This window comes from Lepisosteus platostomus, chromosome 10 (assembly GCF_059453375.1).
Source record: "Lepisosteus platostomus isolate fLepPlt1 chromosome 10, fLepPlt1.hap1, whole genome shotgun sequence".
NCBI classification, from domain to species: Eukaryota; Metazoa; Chordata; class Actinopteri; order Semionotiformes; family Lepisosteidae; genus Lepisosteus; species Lepisosteus platostomus.
The window spans coordinates 43,090,322-43,105,146 of record NC_142620.1 but is presented as its reverse complement, the minus strand read 5'-3'; the positions used below and the strand labels follow the sequence as shown (position 1 = coordinate 43,105,146).

Below are 14,825 nucleotides of genomic sequence, written 5' to 3'. Positions count from 1 at the left end.
AAATGTTGTGGTGCACACTTTTTATTTGTTATTTTTTTAGCAAAGCAACAAAGTCTTTGGAGTTTCGTTAATCCAATTTTTGTAACGCTGCAAAGCAGTATTAAACAACTAAACAAGACTTCCAAAACTACATTCCGATTTATTTTCAAAATACCACTTTCAGTACAGTCCCCTAAGTCAAGGATATCCTATAATATTTATAATAAAAACAGTAAAATTGAGGTAATTAATTCACAACAAACATGTCAAGGCATTTTAATTTGTAAGTGTGAAAAATAATTATCAACTGCAAATGAAGATTATTTTTACAGTTCTGAGGACCACACTCACACCAACACTACCATTATTTTAAATTAAAAAAGTCATCAGCAAGATGCACAGAAGGTGCCCTTATATGTACAATGTAGAATTTTCCCTTCTATCTAAACCACAAAAGCACATAAAACAAGCATAAAGAGGACACAAGCAAAGCTTTCCTCACACAATCTGAGCAGGGAATCATCAGCAATGAACAAAATTATGTAAGGAAAACAATTTAGTACATTTTCGGAATGAGCATAATGCATCAATTATGATTATGGTAATTCAAGACTGGTACAGGAACTTTGAATTCAACTTGTGATTTTTACATTTTGGTTTACTGTCTCATTACTAAAAGTGCCGTACAATAGTCATTTCTAACATTCTAAAGGCACAGGCCCCTCTAAAAGTAGGCCAATCCCATTCCTGGCCGAAACACTTTTATGGGACACCAATGTTACTTCACTTCTCCTTAGATCTAGATCATTGTGCAGTCCCATCTGCTTTGGCAAGGCAGTAGGCCTACATTGTATGCTGACCTTCAATTAAAAAAATATCACGCTTTTAAGTGAGGGTGCAGTAACACTATATCAAATAACAAAGAAGACGCACGGCAGTTTGTGCTGCAAAGAAAAGGTACAACCTAATCTGTCGGCATGAAATACCCAAACAAAGCTGTGCAACACTGGTCACGTTGAAAGGATATTTCATTTTCATTTTGGTTCCCTGGAGTGAGCAATCACAGCTGGGACCCGGTTATTAACACCTGACTTTGATCACAGTTGCAACGTCTCTCCACAGAACATTAGCTATCTTTTATATTGAAGTCTAAGTTACAACACAATTTATATTCGGAGCCCCAGATGGCCACCAGGATCTTTGTTGTACGCTATCCATGGAGCCAGTTTATCATGTTAGTAGGAGAGGTGGCAATAGTGTAGATCCTGCCAATCACAACTGACATAAACAGCATCAAGGGTATAAATTCATTTTCTACTGTATATGCTGCTCCAAGTGATACAGACACTCCACATGTTAAGTTAAATTTGATGTAAAAGCACTGTTTTTATATGTTAATCACCGTTAAGATTAGCATGTTTTACAGATATTCATATATAAATGAAAACTACTAAGAGTTTCCTTAAATAACTGCTACTCTTTATGCCATAAAATTCTATTCACATTTCCATAGCCTACTTAATCCAATCATTAATTCTCATTTTATTACAGAATACAATGCATCCATCCATTTTCTAACTGCTTTATTTAATTCAGTGTCATGGGGAAGCTGGAGCCTATTCTGTAATGGACACCAGTCCATCACGGGGCACACTAGGACACACAGACAAGCACATTTTCCCCAGACACTCACAATTTCCCCAGAAGCCAATTAACATACTGTACCAGCAAGTCTTTGGTCTGTGGAAGGAAACTGGTGCACCCAGAAAAAACCCACACGAGCCTGGGGAGAACATGTAAACTCCATGCAGATAGCAACCCAGGTCTAGAATTGAACCCAGGTCAGCAATGTTAACCTCTGTGTCACTGTGCCGCCCTACAGTGTATTCATTATATAACAAAATGTATTCGTCCCAGCTAAGCAGTGCATGGAATAGGATAGGAGCCTACTACCAGTAAAATATGAAATAGTAAATGGGCACATGGCTCAAGAGTCAAATCCAATGTTTTTCTCAAATTTCAACTTACGGAAAGTTTTCTGGAACCAATCTCTGACATAAATCGAGGACTGTCTGCACTCACGAGCATTTAATCACCATTTTCCTCTTAGCACTGCATCCATCAGCAAATCTTAAATCACTATCCAAACGATCTGCGTGCTCACTGGCTGGCATGGGTTTGAAGGGCAGGGACTTGATAGCATTGATTAACCCAGATCATCTGTCAGTTATTCATAACTCTGTCTCTTACATGTCAAGCGTGGTAAAGTGCTTTTTAAACTGCATGACTAATAATCACTTTCACGATGCACTATAACCATTAGAAAGCAAACTGCCAAAAGTCAAAAGCCGCGTACTGCATCTGCCACACAGAGGAATAAATACGATTAAAAAGTTATGGCACGCACTTATAAATGACTTCTTTATTTTTATCTTTCCCCTTGTCTGCCAGCAGAACTTTGCACGTGGGAAGATATTCCACTTAAACAATATTAAAAAACACCCACAGAATGTTGCAGGCTGCATCACAGACATCCTTTAAAGGAGATCAATAACATTAGAGCAATACACTGGTAAGTGCACCGTATATACTTTGACTCACTCCAGCTGCAGATACTAAATATTTAGAAGTAAAAGCCCAACACTGTGAAAGACATGTAATTTGCACCATGGATTACAGTTCTGGATCTGGTGAACACATGTATTTACTGGAAGCCTAGCCCAAGTTTAAAGTACCAATTTGCAAAAATCTGTCCCCTGAAAATTGCAGCCACATGTTGGCAGATGTGCACCGGCTACAGGGAGCACTGCACTGCCACGGCCAAAATTGCACGTTTCGAGAGCAGCAGTCAAATAAAGGTTTCATGCCTGACATGGAAGAGGCCCACTTGTATCTTGGCCTGCCGTTTTTGAATTAAAGATTCGACGTTAGGGATTAAGTTCTCAAATCAAGCCTTCAAGGGTCACTGGGTCTTCCGGTTCTTGTTCCAGCGGAACTCCCAGTTAGACTATTAATTTCATAATTGGACAAACTGAAACGGCTGCAGCTGCTATGGTGGGGTTTCCCAGTTCTAGCCACCGATAACCAGAACCGAGAAGGGTTTCAGATCAGATCAGATCACTTTATTGGCCATATACAATTTCTTGCATTAGGAATGTATCTTTTTCGCATACCCCAACTTGCTCTCCATGAGACACACAGACAAGGAGAGAGAAGCTTGGGGTCAGAGTGCAGGGTCAGCCATTTATACGACGCTCCTGGAGAAGCTGGGGTTAAGGGTCTTGCTCAGGGGCCCCAATGGAGTAGGATCCCTCAGCCCCCCGCGGGATACAAACCGGCACAGACGCAGATCCTTAGCTACAGAGCCACCACACTGCGCCCATTCACTCCAGCTGAGCTCTCCATTACATAATGCAACCGTGAATAATATACAGGGGTACGCATGTAGGGTCACCTGCAGGAAAAAAGCTTAGGCCATGCGGTATCCTATCCCTGCCCCCAGCTATGTAACAGCTAGATTACTATACGAACTAGAGAACCAACTAGCTATTGTTATTGTCACTAAAACAATTATCCTAAACAAGATGTTATTAGGCTTAAACCGCTAGTTTGATTGTACAGAATTCATCAGAGATGCAGGCTACCCATGATGCTGCCTAGGGAAAAGTTTGGCCCTTGAATCACATAGCTGTTTTCTATCTGCATCAAGTTTTTTTTTTTTCTATTGAGGCACCATTAATTAGTTTGTGCTCACTGAGGCATAAAGTCACGTTTTCATTTTGAAAATTAAGTGGCAAGAGACAAAAGGACGCAGTATTTGCCTGATCTGATGATTCAGCTGCAAGGAAACCCTGCATTTTTTTTTCTATGTCTTATAACATAACTCTCAAGGATCCAAAACCCTAATGCATGAGATTTTCCATTGAAAATCTAGATCAGATACTATTTGTATTTTACATGCAAAAAACACTTGGCTTATTAATAGAATCACATGTTTCTACAACAATCTTATATTCATTACTTCATTTTCTTTAACAACCTCGACTTGTTTACTAGCAAATATCAAGATTTGGTTCCAAGGGGCGACACTTTAGAGCTATGAGATTATACACTATCGTGGCTGTTGGCAAGCAAATGATCATGCAGTCTCTTATTATGAACCAGCGTTTCAACTTGAATTCTTGTGTACATTTTGTCTGCACTCATAAATTTGTTTGGCCCGGCAGTACTGATTTTTAGGCAGGTAGCCTATCTGGCCCATATACAGCCAAAGGAAACCCTGGCATACATACTGAAATGGTGAAGGATTTCATTGTTTGCCGTTTTCAAGATCATAATCAATTTATTTTCAGAAAAGGATACTTGCCTACATTGCTGCTAGCAATGTTACCTTCAAGGGAGAGGTACACTTTCATTTTCTTCAGCATACATACAGTATATACTAGTTACATGAACCCCTGATTATAATTTTAAAACAATTGCAAATGATCTCCAAACATATTGTAAATTTCAAATGACTTGTGCTTTTATAAATATACAGTATATAAAACTTACAATCTCCAGTAGTTTTAGAGCTGGAAAAATTCAAAAGGACCAAAACAGCAAATTACTTTAATTAATGGTTCAATAGCTCAGTTGGAATAAAGATCAGAAGTTGGATTCCACAGACCAGGATTGGTAATCCTGGTTACATACCATACAGATAATGTATTAATTCTTGTCATATTTTGCAGTTTTCAAATAATTCTGGAGCTCCACTCTGAATGACTTACAGTCCTACTATCTGTCCCTTTTCAAAAGCTTTACTATTATTCTGATACATACTTACTGAAGTTGAACTGGTTCTTTTAAGTGAATTTACCGTCTTTAAGCAGGTATTGATTTCAAAAGGTACCTATAAACTCAGCTGGGCTGCCTGGAAGTAATGGGGAAGATCAGCTCTTTGTGGACACCTGAGATAAGATATGAGAGTTTATTGTGCAGATGGAGGACGGGGAGAAATTAACTGATTGTGACCTGGGTAGCGCAGTTGGGTATTTGAGGCTGTCCTTCTCGTGCGTCCACTTAAACTAATTCCCTGGAACCTGGAACTCCCCCTTTGAAAATATGTGCCGGGAGCAGGTTGCAAATACTTCAGGTTTCCAGATGTTTTCAATGCACTGCGAAAGGACTCTGCTCCTCAATGGAAGGCCAAGGAGAATACTACAAATCACCTACCCATGGTTAGACAGTTCTTTGTAATAATCATGAATAATCATGCGTTTAGTGCAGACTAGGATGTCTATTTACTGTATGTACAGCATACATGTATACCTTAAGTCTTGTTTGATACATGATTTACTTAAACCATTATCAGGCTCGCTTCAACACCACTACTTCTACATGCACAAGAACTACCATAAGAGAACACTCACCTTTGTAAAATGTACTGTTTTGTTTAAACAAATTCTAACACCTGTTAATTATATTCTCAGTCTGGCAGGGGGTCAGAGAATTTATTTGAAGTGATAGCGTTAAAATAATTAGCTGTTCGATCCTAGGCAAAGCACAGCTACCAGCTTCACTCCCCACCGTCAAACAAGGAAAGGGGAAAGGTCTCTCATACACAATTAAATTAGTAAAAAAGACTGGTGACTATTTCATGAAAAGGCTCACATACACACAAAACGAATTTCCAAGAGTCTAATCCACCATGGTCATGCTATTACGTTATTACAGACAGGGAAAGGGTTTATCATAAACGGATTTAAATGATCAATTTCAAGAAAGAAAAACCTGAAGATTCACAGCTGCTTTCTCTCTTTTTTTTAACTGAATGGTAATTATAGGAAAGGGGCACACCTAAATCATAATACAGATTGGGCATGTTGCTGTTCTCTAATCCAGTAATAAATCTCAAGCCACTCCTTAGCTACAGTGTCCTGTAGCTTGTAACTGCCCAGCAATGAGTAACTCCAATTAGTTTCAGGGGCAATGACTCAACACAATCCAACTGAAGACCATAAACCATTCGTAAAATAAAACACCAAATAAAAATTCTTAAATGCAAACCATTTACACTGCTGTAATGACCATCTTAATAACTCTGATTGGCACTTCAGTACCTTATTTGGAACTGTCAGATCAACTTAACCAAGATGAGGGTATTTCTCCATCTATAACAAGTGGATCTTCCCCATTAATAATTAATAATGGGTGTGACTAATGAATGCCTGGTCAGCAGAAATAATTACACCTGTTGGGTGTGTGAGGCTTAAAACTTTACCAGGGTTTATAGATTGCTCTTGTGGTTTCTCTTAAGCTCCACAATGCTCGCTTAAGTGTGCCCGGAGGTGGCTAGGTTTTACAGTATACAGGGAATTCAAACTGAAACGACTAGCCAATGCTTCCGGCTGGAAGGCAGACGTCCACGGACGGTTGGAAAGTGTGTGGCAAAACATTCGTGAAAAAAAAAGGAAGCCTACGTAATTTAAACTGTCCTGGATCACATGTACCAAGGGCAGACAAGCAGACACTAACATGCCCGGAGACTCGCTATAAGCACGTAACTAGTACCTTAAAGCCCATTTAAACATTGCCTGCCCGCTCTGTAATAAAACAACGTAGGAACAACGTCTAACCGACACATTCTTCATCGACAACAGTAAAACCATAAAAATACGTCACAACGATAAATAAAAACTACATTTTTGTTGGGATTTCTGTTCCGATTACATTAAACCAGTACTTGACATTAGAATTACAAACATTCCTGTGCTTTTAAGATACATTAAGTACCAGTTAATCGTACCCTGTACTACTACCGAAACACCTGAAGCGTCTCTGTTTACAGCGATCATAGTGCACAAATGTTGAATGCAAACCTGTACCATCACGACAAATAGCAGGGTTTATTTTGTCCTCTCTTCTTCACTAAGGCGCACACAGCCAACTTGACAATACGGAAGATCCTAGCTAATTGATTTGTACGTAAAGTTTTAGACCAGGCTAAAATTAACGGCTGGCCGAAGTTCAAAAACAGGAGAAAAGGAGGCGACTCTAAAACGCAGCAAGTTATTTTCGGCACAGATAAATCGCACAGCTTAATCACAAAGGCTGCATGACCACAGAAGCCGAGAGAAACTTCAAAGTTCACAAATACATTATGGGGATGCGCTTGCGTTGCCAATATTTTAGAGTACGCGAGTGATCGGCTAATCTGTGTGGTTAAGACCCATTGAACAAGAATAATTCTCGTTTCCCGTCTTGTACCACGGTGATGATTCAGAAACCGAACCGTTGAAAACAAATTTAAAAATGACTGTGATATCGCCACGGCTTTGGGCTTTTGTTTAATAAAGCCAGGGCTAGCAAACTGGCTGCCAATCCGCCGGTTTGAAGCGCTCGGAGTCAACAGGAGCCGCATATGCGCAATTCCTGTGCTGTGTGGGCAATTTCCAGTGCCGTAGGTGAAGTTTGTATAACGAGGCCTCACTTACCTGCATCCCTGGCACTTGGACTGCTACCGGCGAGTGGGCCATCTTCACGTCCAGTCCAAAATGATATATTTTCCCCCAAAGCAGCGCTATATTCTCCTTTTAGCCTCTCTCCTGCTTTTAGGCTGCACCAAGCAAATAAACGAGGAGCAGCTGTCGCAACGCTGTGCGTGCCCGAAAGTTTTCTCACTATTATTATTATTCCCTTACATACACTGCAGCTATCCCCCCGCTTAACTTTGCTTAAGCCTAGACCCCTCTTCACTGCTAGTCTGCCCAAGCTCCCATGCCTTGTCGGCTGATTGTCAGTTCTCTGCGCCCTTTTGCTTTACGGTCGCTTTTGTGACCTCCTAGGTGCTGTTCTCGTGCTTTCTTCACGAAGAAACACTTGAACAGCATCTCAGAACTGAGATGCAAACGCCATGTTTGGCTTCCTAAAGTAGCTACTTGCTCGCTGTGTTAAATTGGGTGGAGCCGTGTTATTGAGCCAGAGTCAACACACACCACATTCACAGACGTCATCGCTTGCCGCTGCTGCTAGGGACTACAGTGTGTGCGGGATTGCGAGAGGCGTGTTTTACCATTATACCTTGCTAACGTAGCGCTTCCCGACAGGACAGGCCTGGCCTCTGCGACATTATTACAGTGCACATCAGTTACTGCTTGATGTGCACTTCTCTCATCGTCTGTAAGAGTCGCACTTCAAGGCTTTCGGCGATACGAGCTCGACACAAACAACGATAAATATTGTTTAGCAGGCCGTTTCACAGTTCTTTAAAATAGCAATGATTTATTTTAGTGGTCATTTAAACTGAATTAAAGTTTTGAATTAACAGCCGTGGTACTTTAAGACACCAAGAAGGACGCAAACTTGAGTTAAGATTTCTTTCTCAGTTCTAGAAATGCTCTGCAGCTAAAAAGTGATCGAATATGCCATAAAGGGAGCAACTGGGGGATTAAAAATAAACCCACATTTTGATGAGCAAAAGAGTTCGTCTGAAAGGATGTACAACGTTGACAAATACATTTTATGTATGACAAAAAACGTTGAGAGATTATTGGGATTTTTGTATAAAAGGGAACACAGTGCATGAACTAACATTACTACGAAACATTACATTTCATTAATCAAAGGTGTCAGGAAATAAAATATTAGGAAGCAAGATTTACTCTTCAGCTAAATCTAAAACTATTGCTCTCGTTTTCGTTTTAGTATTGATGTTTTTTAGGCTCAGGCTTTCCCCTCAATCCATATGATATTTTTTACATTTCATCAGTTTTATTTTTTTCTATTTTTTCGGGAGCACTAATTTATTTTTTTACTGCTTCGCCTTACTTCCGTTTTCCAAACGGTATATAAGCAAATCTTCTATAAAGATACTGTACATGGTCACTCCTTTTCTCATTAAAATACTGTAAATTGATTTACTTTTATTACATTGATAAGATTCATAATGCCTTATTTTAAAAATATTAATGGAAGTATAAAACAGCCCGCCACCTGCTTCCATTAAATCCCCAGTTAATTAAAATTAAAGTGAATTAAAAGAAGTTAATGTATCGAGAAGCATGGCAGTTCTGAACCTCTTGATAGAATAATTGTCTTTTATCTTTGTTGATGTTTTGGTTGGATTTTATTTTTAAAAGGACTTGTGGAAGAGATTTCCCCCTGTATCCAACCTGCTTAATGGTGTTTGCTTGATCCTCATCATACCCCGCTGTTACGAGCCCAGCGGTAAGGTGTGTTTCTTTTGTACAGACAAGCAGCACACACCTGTCTGATCTGAAGCCAAAACTGTCAAGTACAGGCACAACAATATCTGTACGAGAAGAAATTGAGAAACCCACATTATTATCTTCATACTTTAAAAATTATTTAAAGACGTCAAGGCAAAGTAGGTTGTATGACTACAAAGGACAGCTCACAAGCTGGTCAACACAGCAGGAAATGTGAATGTCACAGCGAGGTCAGACTAAGAAATGTCTCAGTAAGATACCTTTAAGAAAAAAGGCTTAGTTCTTACTCATAATTAAAGATACTATCAGAGAATAAAATACTCTCTACGTTTAGCACTGGAACAAAAGCATCTGACATTAGTTTGGGGGCATTCGTGTCCTATGAACACAGTAGAATGAAGAATGAGGACTCCTAGAGGTAGGAGATGGGACTGCATCTGGGCTCTAATTGATTTGAAGTACTAGTGGACTTCATTATCATACAGTACTGTCACAGTCCAGACTGAGTGAAGGGTTCAAAGGTCTTGTGAGTATGCTTAATTGCCTGTTCATGGTGCTTGTAATGTTAAGTGTTAGTGGCCCATATGCTTACAAAGTATCTGTCTGTATAGCAGAGTCTGGGGGTTTGTACCTCACACTAGACATTTAGGGGACTAAAAAAAGCAAAGACCCATCTTCTCATTCTTCTGAATTTATGTGAGCACCATCAAATCTCCAAAACACTCATCTAAAAGTACAAACCTTTTTTTTGCGTTTCTAACGCACACCATATCCTATTATAAAGATATTTATAATATAATATATCAGCTGCCATATCACCCTGCAACTCACAACTGGCAACCCACTGAAGCTAAGCAGGTGTGAGCCTGGTCAGCACCTGGATGGGAGGGGGTGCTCACCCTGTGGTCCATGTGGGTCCTAATGCCCCAGTATAGTGACGGGGACACTATACTGTAAACAGGCGCCGTCCTCGGATGAGATGTCAAACCAAGGTCCTGACTCTCTGTGGTCATTAAAAATCCCAGGGCGTTTCTTGAAAAGAGTAGGGGTGTAACCCAGGTGTCCTGGCTAAATTTCCCATTGGCCCTAACCAATCATGGCCTCCTAATAATTCCCATCTATCAATTGGCTTCATTACTCTCTGCTCTCCTCCCCACTGATAGCTGATGTGTGGTGAGTGTTCTGATGCACTATGGCTGCTGTTGCATCATCCAGGTGGATGCTGCACATTGGTGGTGGTGGAGGGGAGTCCCCATTACCTGTAAAGCGCTTTGAGTGGAGTGTCCAGAAAAGCGCTATATAAGTGTAAGCAATTATTATTATTATTATTATTATTATATTGTATAATAACAATCGTACGCCACCTACAGCCCAACGAAGAAACAGCACAGGCTACATCAAGTATCAGTGCATTAGTACGGATCTAAAACAACGCCACTTCCGAAAACAAATGTTAGGTTTTAAACGTTTATCTCCATCTGCTGGTTGATTACGGTACAGTTCAAGAAGTACAGTATGTTTTATTGTGAATGACAAAACAGCAATTTAAGACAATAACATTATAATCTACATCTGTTTTAGTAGTGTATTAGTTAATTATATATTCTATGGTGAGCTGACTGGAGAATGTGGTGCGTTGTGGAGACGTTTGTTAAATAACCTTAGCGTTTTTGCCTCAGAATTACCGCTTTGATTCTGTGCTTTCAGTAATGTCTGGTCTTTGGAGGTGGAATGAAGTAACATGTTTAACTTAAGTCACAATGAAAAGGGAACTCCCTGCCTGACAAACTCTCCAACCGCTCGCATCTCCTTAACAGGACTGCGTCGTGCGTTTAACAGCTGAAGATGTGATTTGAAGGACGCAATTCTGTGATTACGCTCTGCTGGCATAAAGTCAAAATTAAATAGCATGGTCGCATATAGAGAAAGAACAGAGACAAGGAATTTTTGCATTCTTCTTCTAAATAGAGTATAAACGTCAAATCCCCAACTGAACCTGATGTCTACAGTAGTTCAGACGGGAGGTTGTTTGTACAGTATGTCCAATTTATTAGGGGGCTTAGCAACAGAGTTCCTGAAGACCTATTTATTATTATAGATTTTGTAGTGAAAAATAATTTAATGACTATGAAATCCCTATAATTAACCAATGAAACATGCTTTCATAATTCCATTGGCAATAGTAACAGGTAAAAAGGTCAGACTCTAGGTCACAATGTGGTGACCATATTAGATTTTTAAAAAAACATTTCCATTATTCTGACTGTGCCTTGTCTTGCACGAATAACCTTAGCAAAGTTTTCCTTCAGGCTTGGTGGCCAATAGAGTAAATCAAATTTCAGTTATCGTCAGTTTGTATATATTTGCATACATGTGGTAGAAGAAGTATACTCAAAACTCTTCATAGAGGAAGTTAGGCCTGTCTGATATGACAACTGTAACTGAGTTCAGCTGACTGTAATGTCCTTAAGCGTGACCTTTGAACCCTAGTTAATTAGTGACATAGCTACATGTTGGAGAGAGACATTTGCCTGATTTGATTAGACACAAGTCTTACCTTTGCATAACAAAGCTGTGTATTTCCCCTAGTGAGACTGAGATTATAGATATATTGTAATTGTTATTATTGCTGTTATTACACAATCATTATCATCATTAATATTACTGTTTACTGTTACACCGATGCTTTTATTAAACTTACATTTTAAAACAAGGATCTTGAACCCTGATTCTAGGCAGCCCCAATCCAGGAGGTTTTTTAAGTCACCATTAAATCACCAATTTCTAAAGTCATAGAACAACTGCGATAGATTAAACAGGTGATTTGAGAAATTAAACGATTTAATGATCTTTGAGGATAAAAAGTATTCTTGTAAGTAAAAAAAAAGTATTCTTGATTGAGCAGATTCATTTCTTGATTTATCACCTGCTTTGTTTTGAAAGGGGGAGTTGCAACCATATTTTTTAAAGTTTGGTGTAAGAAAGAATATTTCAAACCATAATAAATGTAAAATGTACACAGTAACTTTCAAACCTCCAACCTACATCAAATAGACTAAATTTCCAGGTGCACCCAGTCATATTCTGCAATTCAGAATGAGGCAACAAAACAGCCGATGACATGAACCGGCCCTATTACATTGTTAACTAGCAGGCTTGTGAATACATCTCTTGTAATCCAACAGAACTATTGCTCTCTATTTTGAGACGGTTTTGCCGACAAATAGTACTTACTTGTTAACTCTGCATGCTCTGAACCACGTTGGAACACTTCTGCCGAGAAATGTCTGCTACACAATCTGTATGTATGCGTTCTTACTGTACATCATATTACATTAGTCATTACAGTGACTAGTGAGCAGGAAGGGCTGCATCACATCACAATTCTTACAAAATCTTGCTCTTGTCTGACGGTGAGACCAGGGGTTTGCAACAACATGGAGACTTACAGTACTTTCACAGAGTTAATGAATTTGGAATTCGAAACTTGTAATTTTTTTTCCATGCTGTCAATGAATTTATTTTGTTACCGAGATTTAATAATAGCTCTGAGAAATCGAGACTTCAGTTTCCCTTTAAAAATAGGAGACCACAGGTTTGGAGACCCCTGTTCTAAACGAATAGACACCACAAATTTGAACAGTACACAAGTTTCATAACTAAGGGTCATACAAAAAATTAAGATAAAGCACTAAGTTATGAGGTGAAAAAAATCACAATATAAGGCACTTTTTAAATTTCATAGCCCCTCCAGCACAGCAGTTTTGTGCTTTGTATTGAACAAAGTTAAAGTCAGGTAATGTGCAGGTTTGTAGTGTAGTTCAGTGGAGGTAGTTAGTGGAGGATAGGGGAGAAGGTTAGGACTGGAGCTGCTTCTGGATACCCTACACCCTCCTGGAACGTTTTCACATGGAAAAACAGGAGGACTTTCCTACAGTATATGATATTTGTCCTTCAATTGCAGTAGGTGCCATCTATTTTCTAACTAGTTTATCCAATCCCGGGTCATGGGAGAGCTGGAACATATTTAATCGAAGAACGGGCACGATACAGGATACACACTGGATGGGATATCACCCCGTTATAGGGCACACACAGACACACTCACACAACTTATGCTCACCCCAGGGTTCCAGAGTTAAGTTTTCCAGAAACCAAATAACCTACCAATATGTTTTGAATGAGTATGACTGTGGGAGGAAATCAGAGCACCCAGAGGAAACCTGTGTAAACACAGGTACAACTTACAAGCTCCCCACAGATAGCACCACAGGTCTAGAATTGAATCCCAGGCCCCAGCACTGAGAACAAGCAATGCTAACTACTGAGCTGCTGCACTGCCCTAATAGCTATACCAAAACCCTTTAACTCATTTTCTACATGACTGTGACACTGGTTTACTGCATTCCTTCCACAGACAGGAGATGGCACTGTGGGCTTATTAAAGCGAAAGTTATGTTTGGTTTTGAATACAGCAAACAAGTATTTTGGAAGTAATTAAGGCTAGTGTTGCCTGATGTAAAGCATTTTACCAGCTAAATAGACAAGCTTCCTGATGTTTTAATTAAAGATGTTTTCCTCCCCATTGAACCTCCATTGTCTACAGCCATTACATAGAATTCTAGTTCCACGAGAAAGGTATTTCCCATTCAAGGCTTGCTTGTGGTAAAAAGTAATAGACTGTTCTCTCTCTTTCACTTGTAATCTTTTTACCTGTCCTTACAGTGAAAAGCCTGTAACTTGTACATCTGTGTTTTTCCAGTGGAAAAAAAAAACACAGCTTGTCTTCAAGAAGCCAATGTCACAGCCTCTTTGAGCAAACTAAACTTACTGAGGTATTATGTGAATTGCTTTTGGACAAATATGGAAATAAGCAGGAAGTACATGCTTCTTAAAAAAACTCCAGGGATTCCCCAAGGTATAAAGGACATCATTGTGACCAGGACATTAACCTTTTACTCAACTCGCATCACATTTATGTCTAGAACAACACCTTTACCTTTAGGGAAAGCCTTTCTTTAGAATATGAATATTCATATTCACTGCACATCCTTCCTTAAGGATTTGCTCTTTCTTTGTTTAAAATTACGGAATGAAACAAAATTACAGACTGAAACAAAACTGTGCCTAAAAGAAACATTACCCTTTTGTTTAGTCACAAACGCTAAGAAAGATAAGAACTGAAAGAGGCCCCTCGTGTTTGTTTGGTTACATTTTGTTATTCAAGTCAAGACTTCAGCCATTTCTTTGATTAAATTGTAGTAGTTTATAACCATGATAGCTCTGGTTTTACTATATATAGCATTCTCTTCTAGTAGCACTATAAAGAAAGATCTGAGCTCCAGAGGGTGAAGATTACAGGCTCTACAAGCCACAGTCCGAAGGGGAATTGGAAAGAAAAGCTGACGTGATCCAGGGGGATCAGCACTTCCCCATCAGGCCCTGCATTTGATCTTGATTTCCTGCCAACGTCAGCAAACTAAATCTGCAGTGGGTCTGAGGGAGGCTCTGGATTTTCTAGAAGCAGTTCAACAGAGGCAAAAGTGACAATGTTACAGTATGTCACACCACCCATTAACTTAACATAGGAACTTAATGAATGTCTGAGAAACCGGAGAGCAGCGATGTGACATT

The 14,825-nt window shown here is 39.4% G+C and overlaps 1 protein-coding gene across 1 annotated transcript in view; it reads right to left on the bottom strand.

The window, feature by feature from the left end:
* Positions 1-7,978, bottom strand: part of LOC148653748 (serine/threonine-protein kinase 26-like) — a 50,263-nt gene extending 42,285 nt beyond the window's left edge. The window contains exon 1 of the mRNA XM_088649085.1: positions 7,458-7,978. Within this exon, the coding sequence (XP_088505211.1) occupies positions 7,458-7,499 (42 nt within the window). The 5' untranslated portion in view covers positions 7,500-7,978. The remainder of the gene's footprint in view (positions 1-7,457) is intronic.
* Between the last annotated feature and the right edge of the window lie 6,847 nt (positions 7,979-14,825).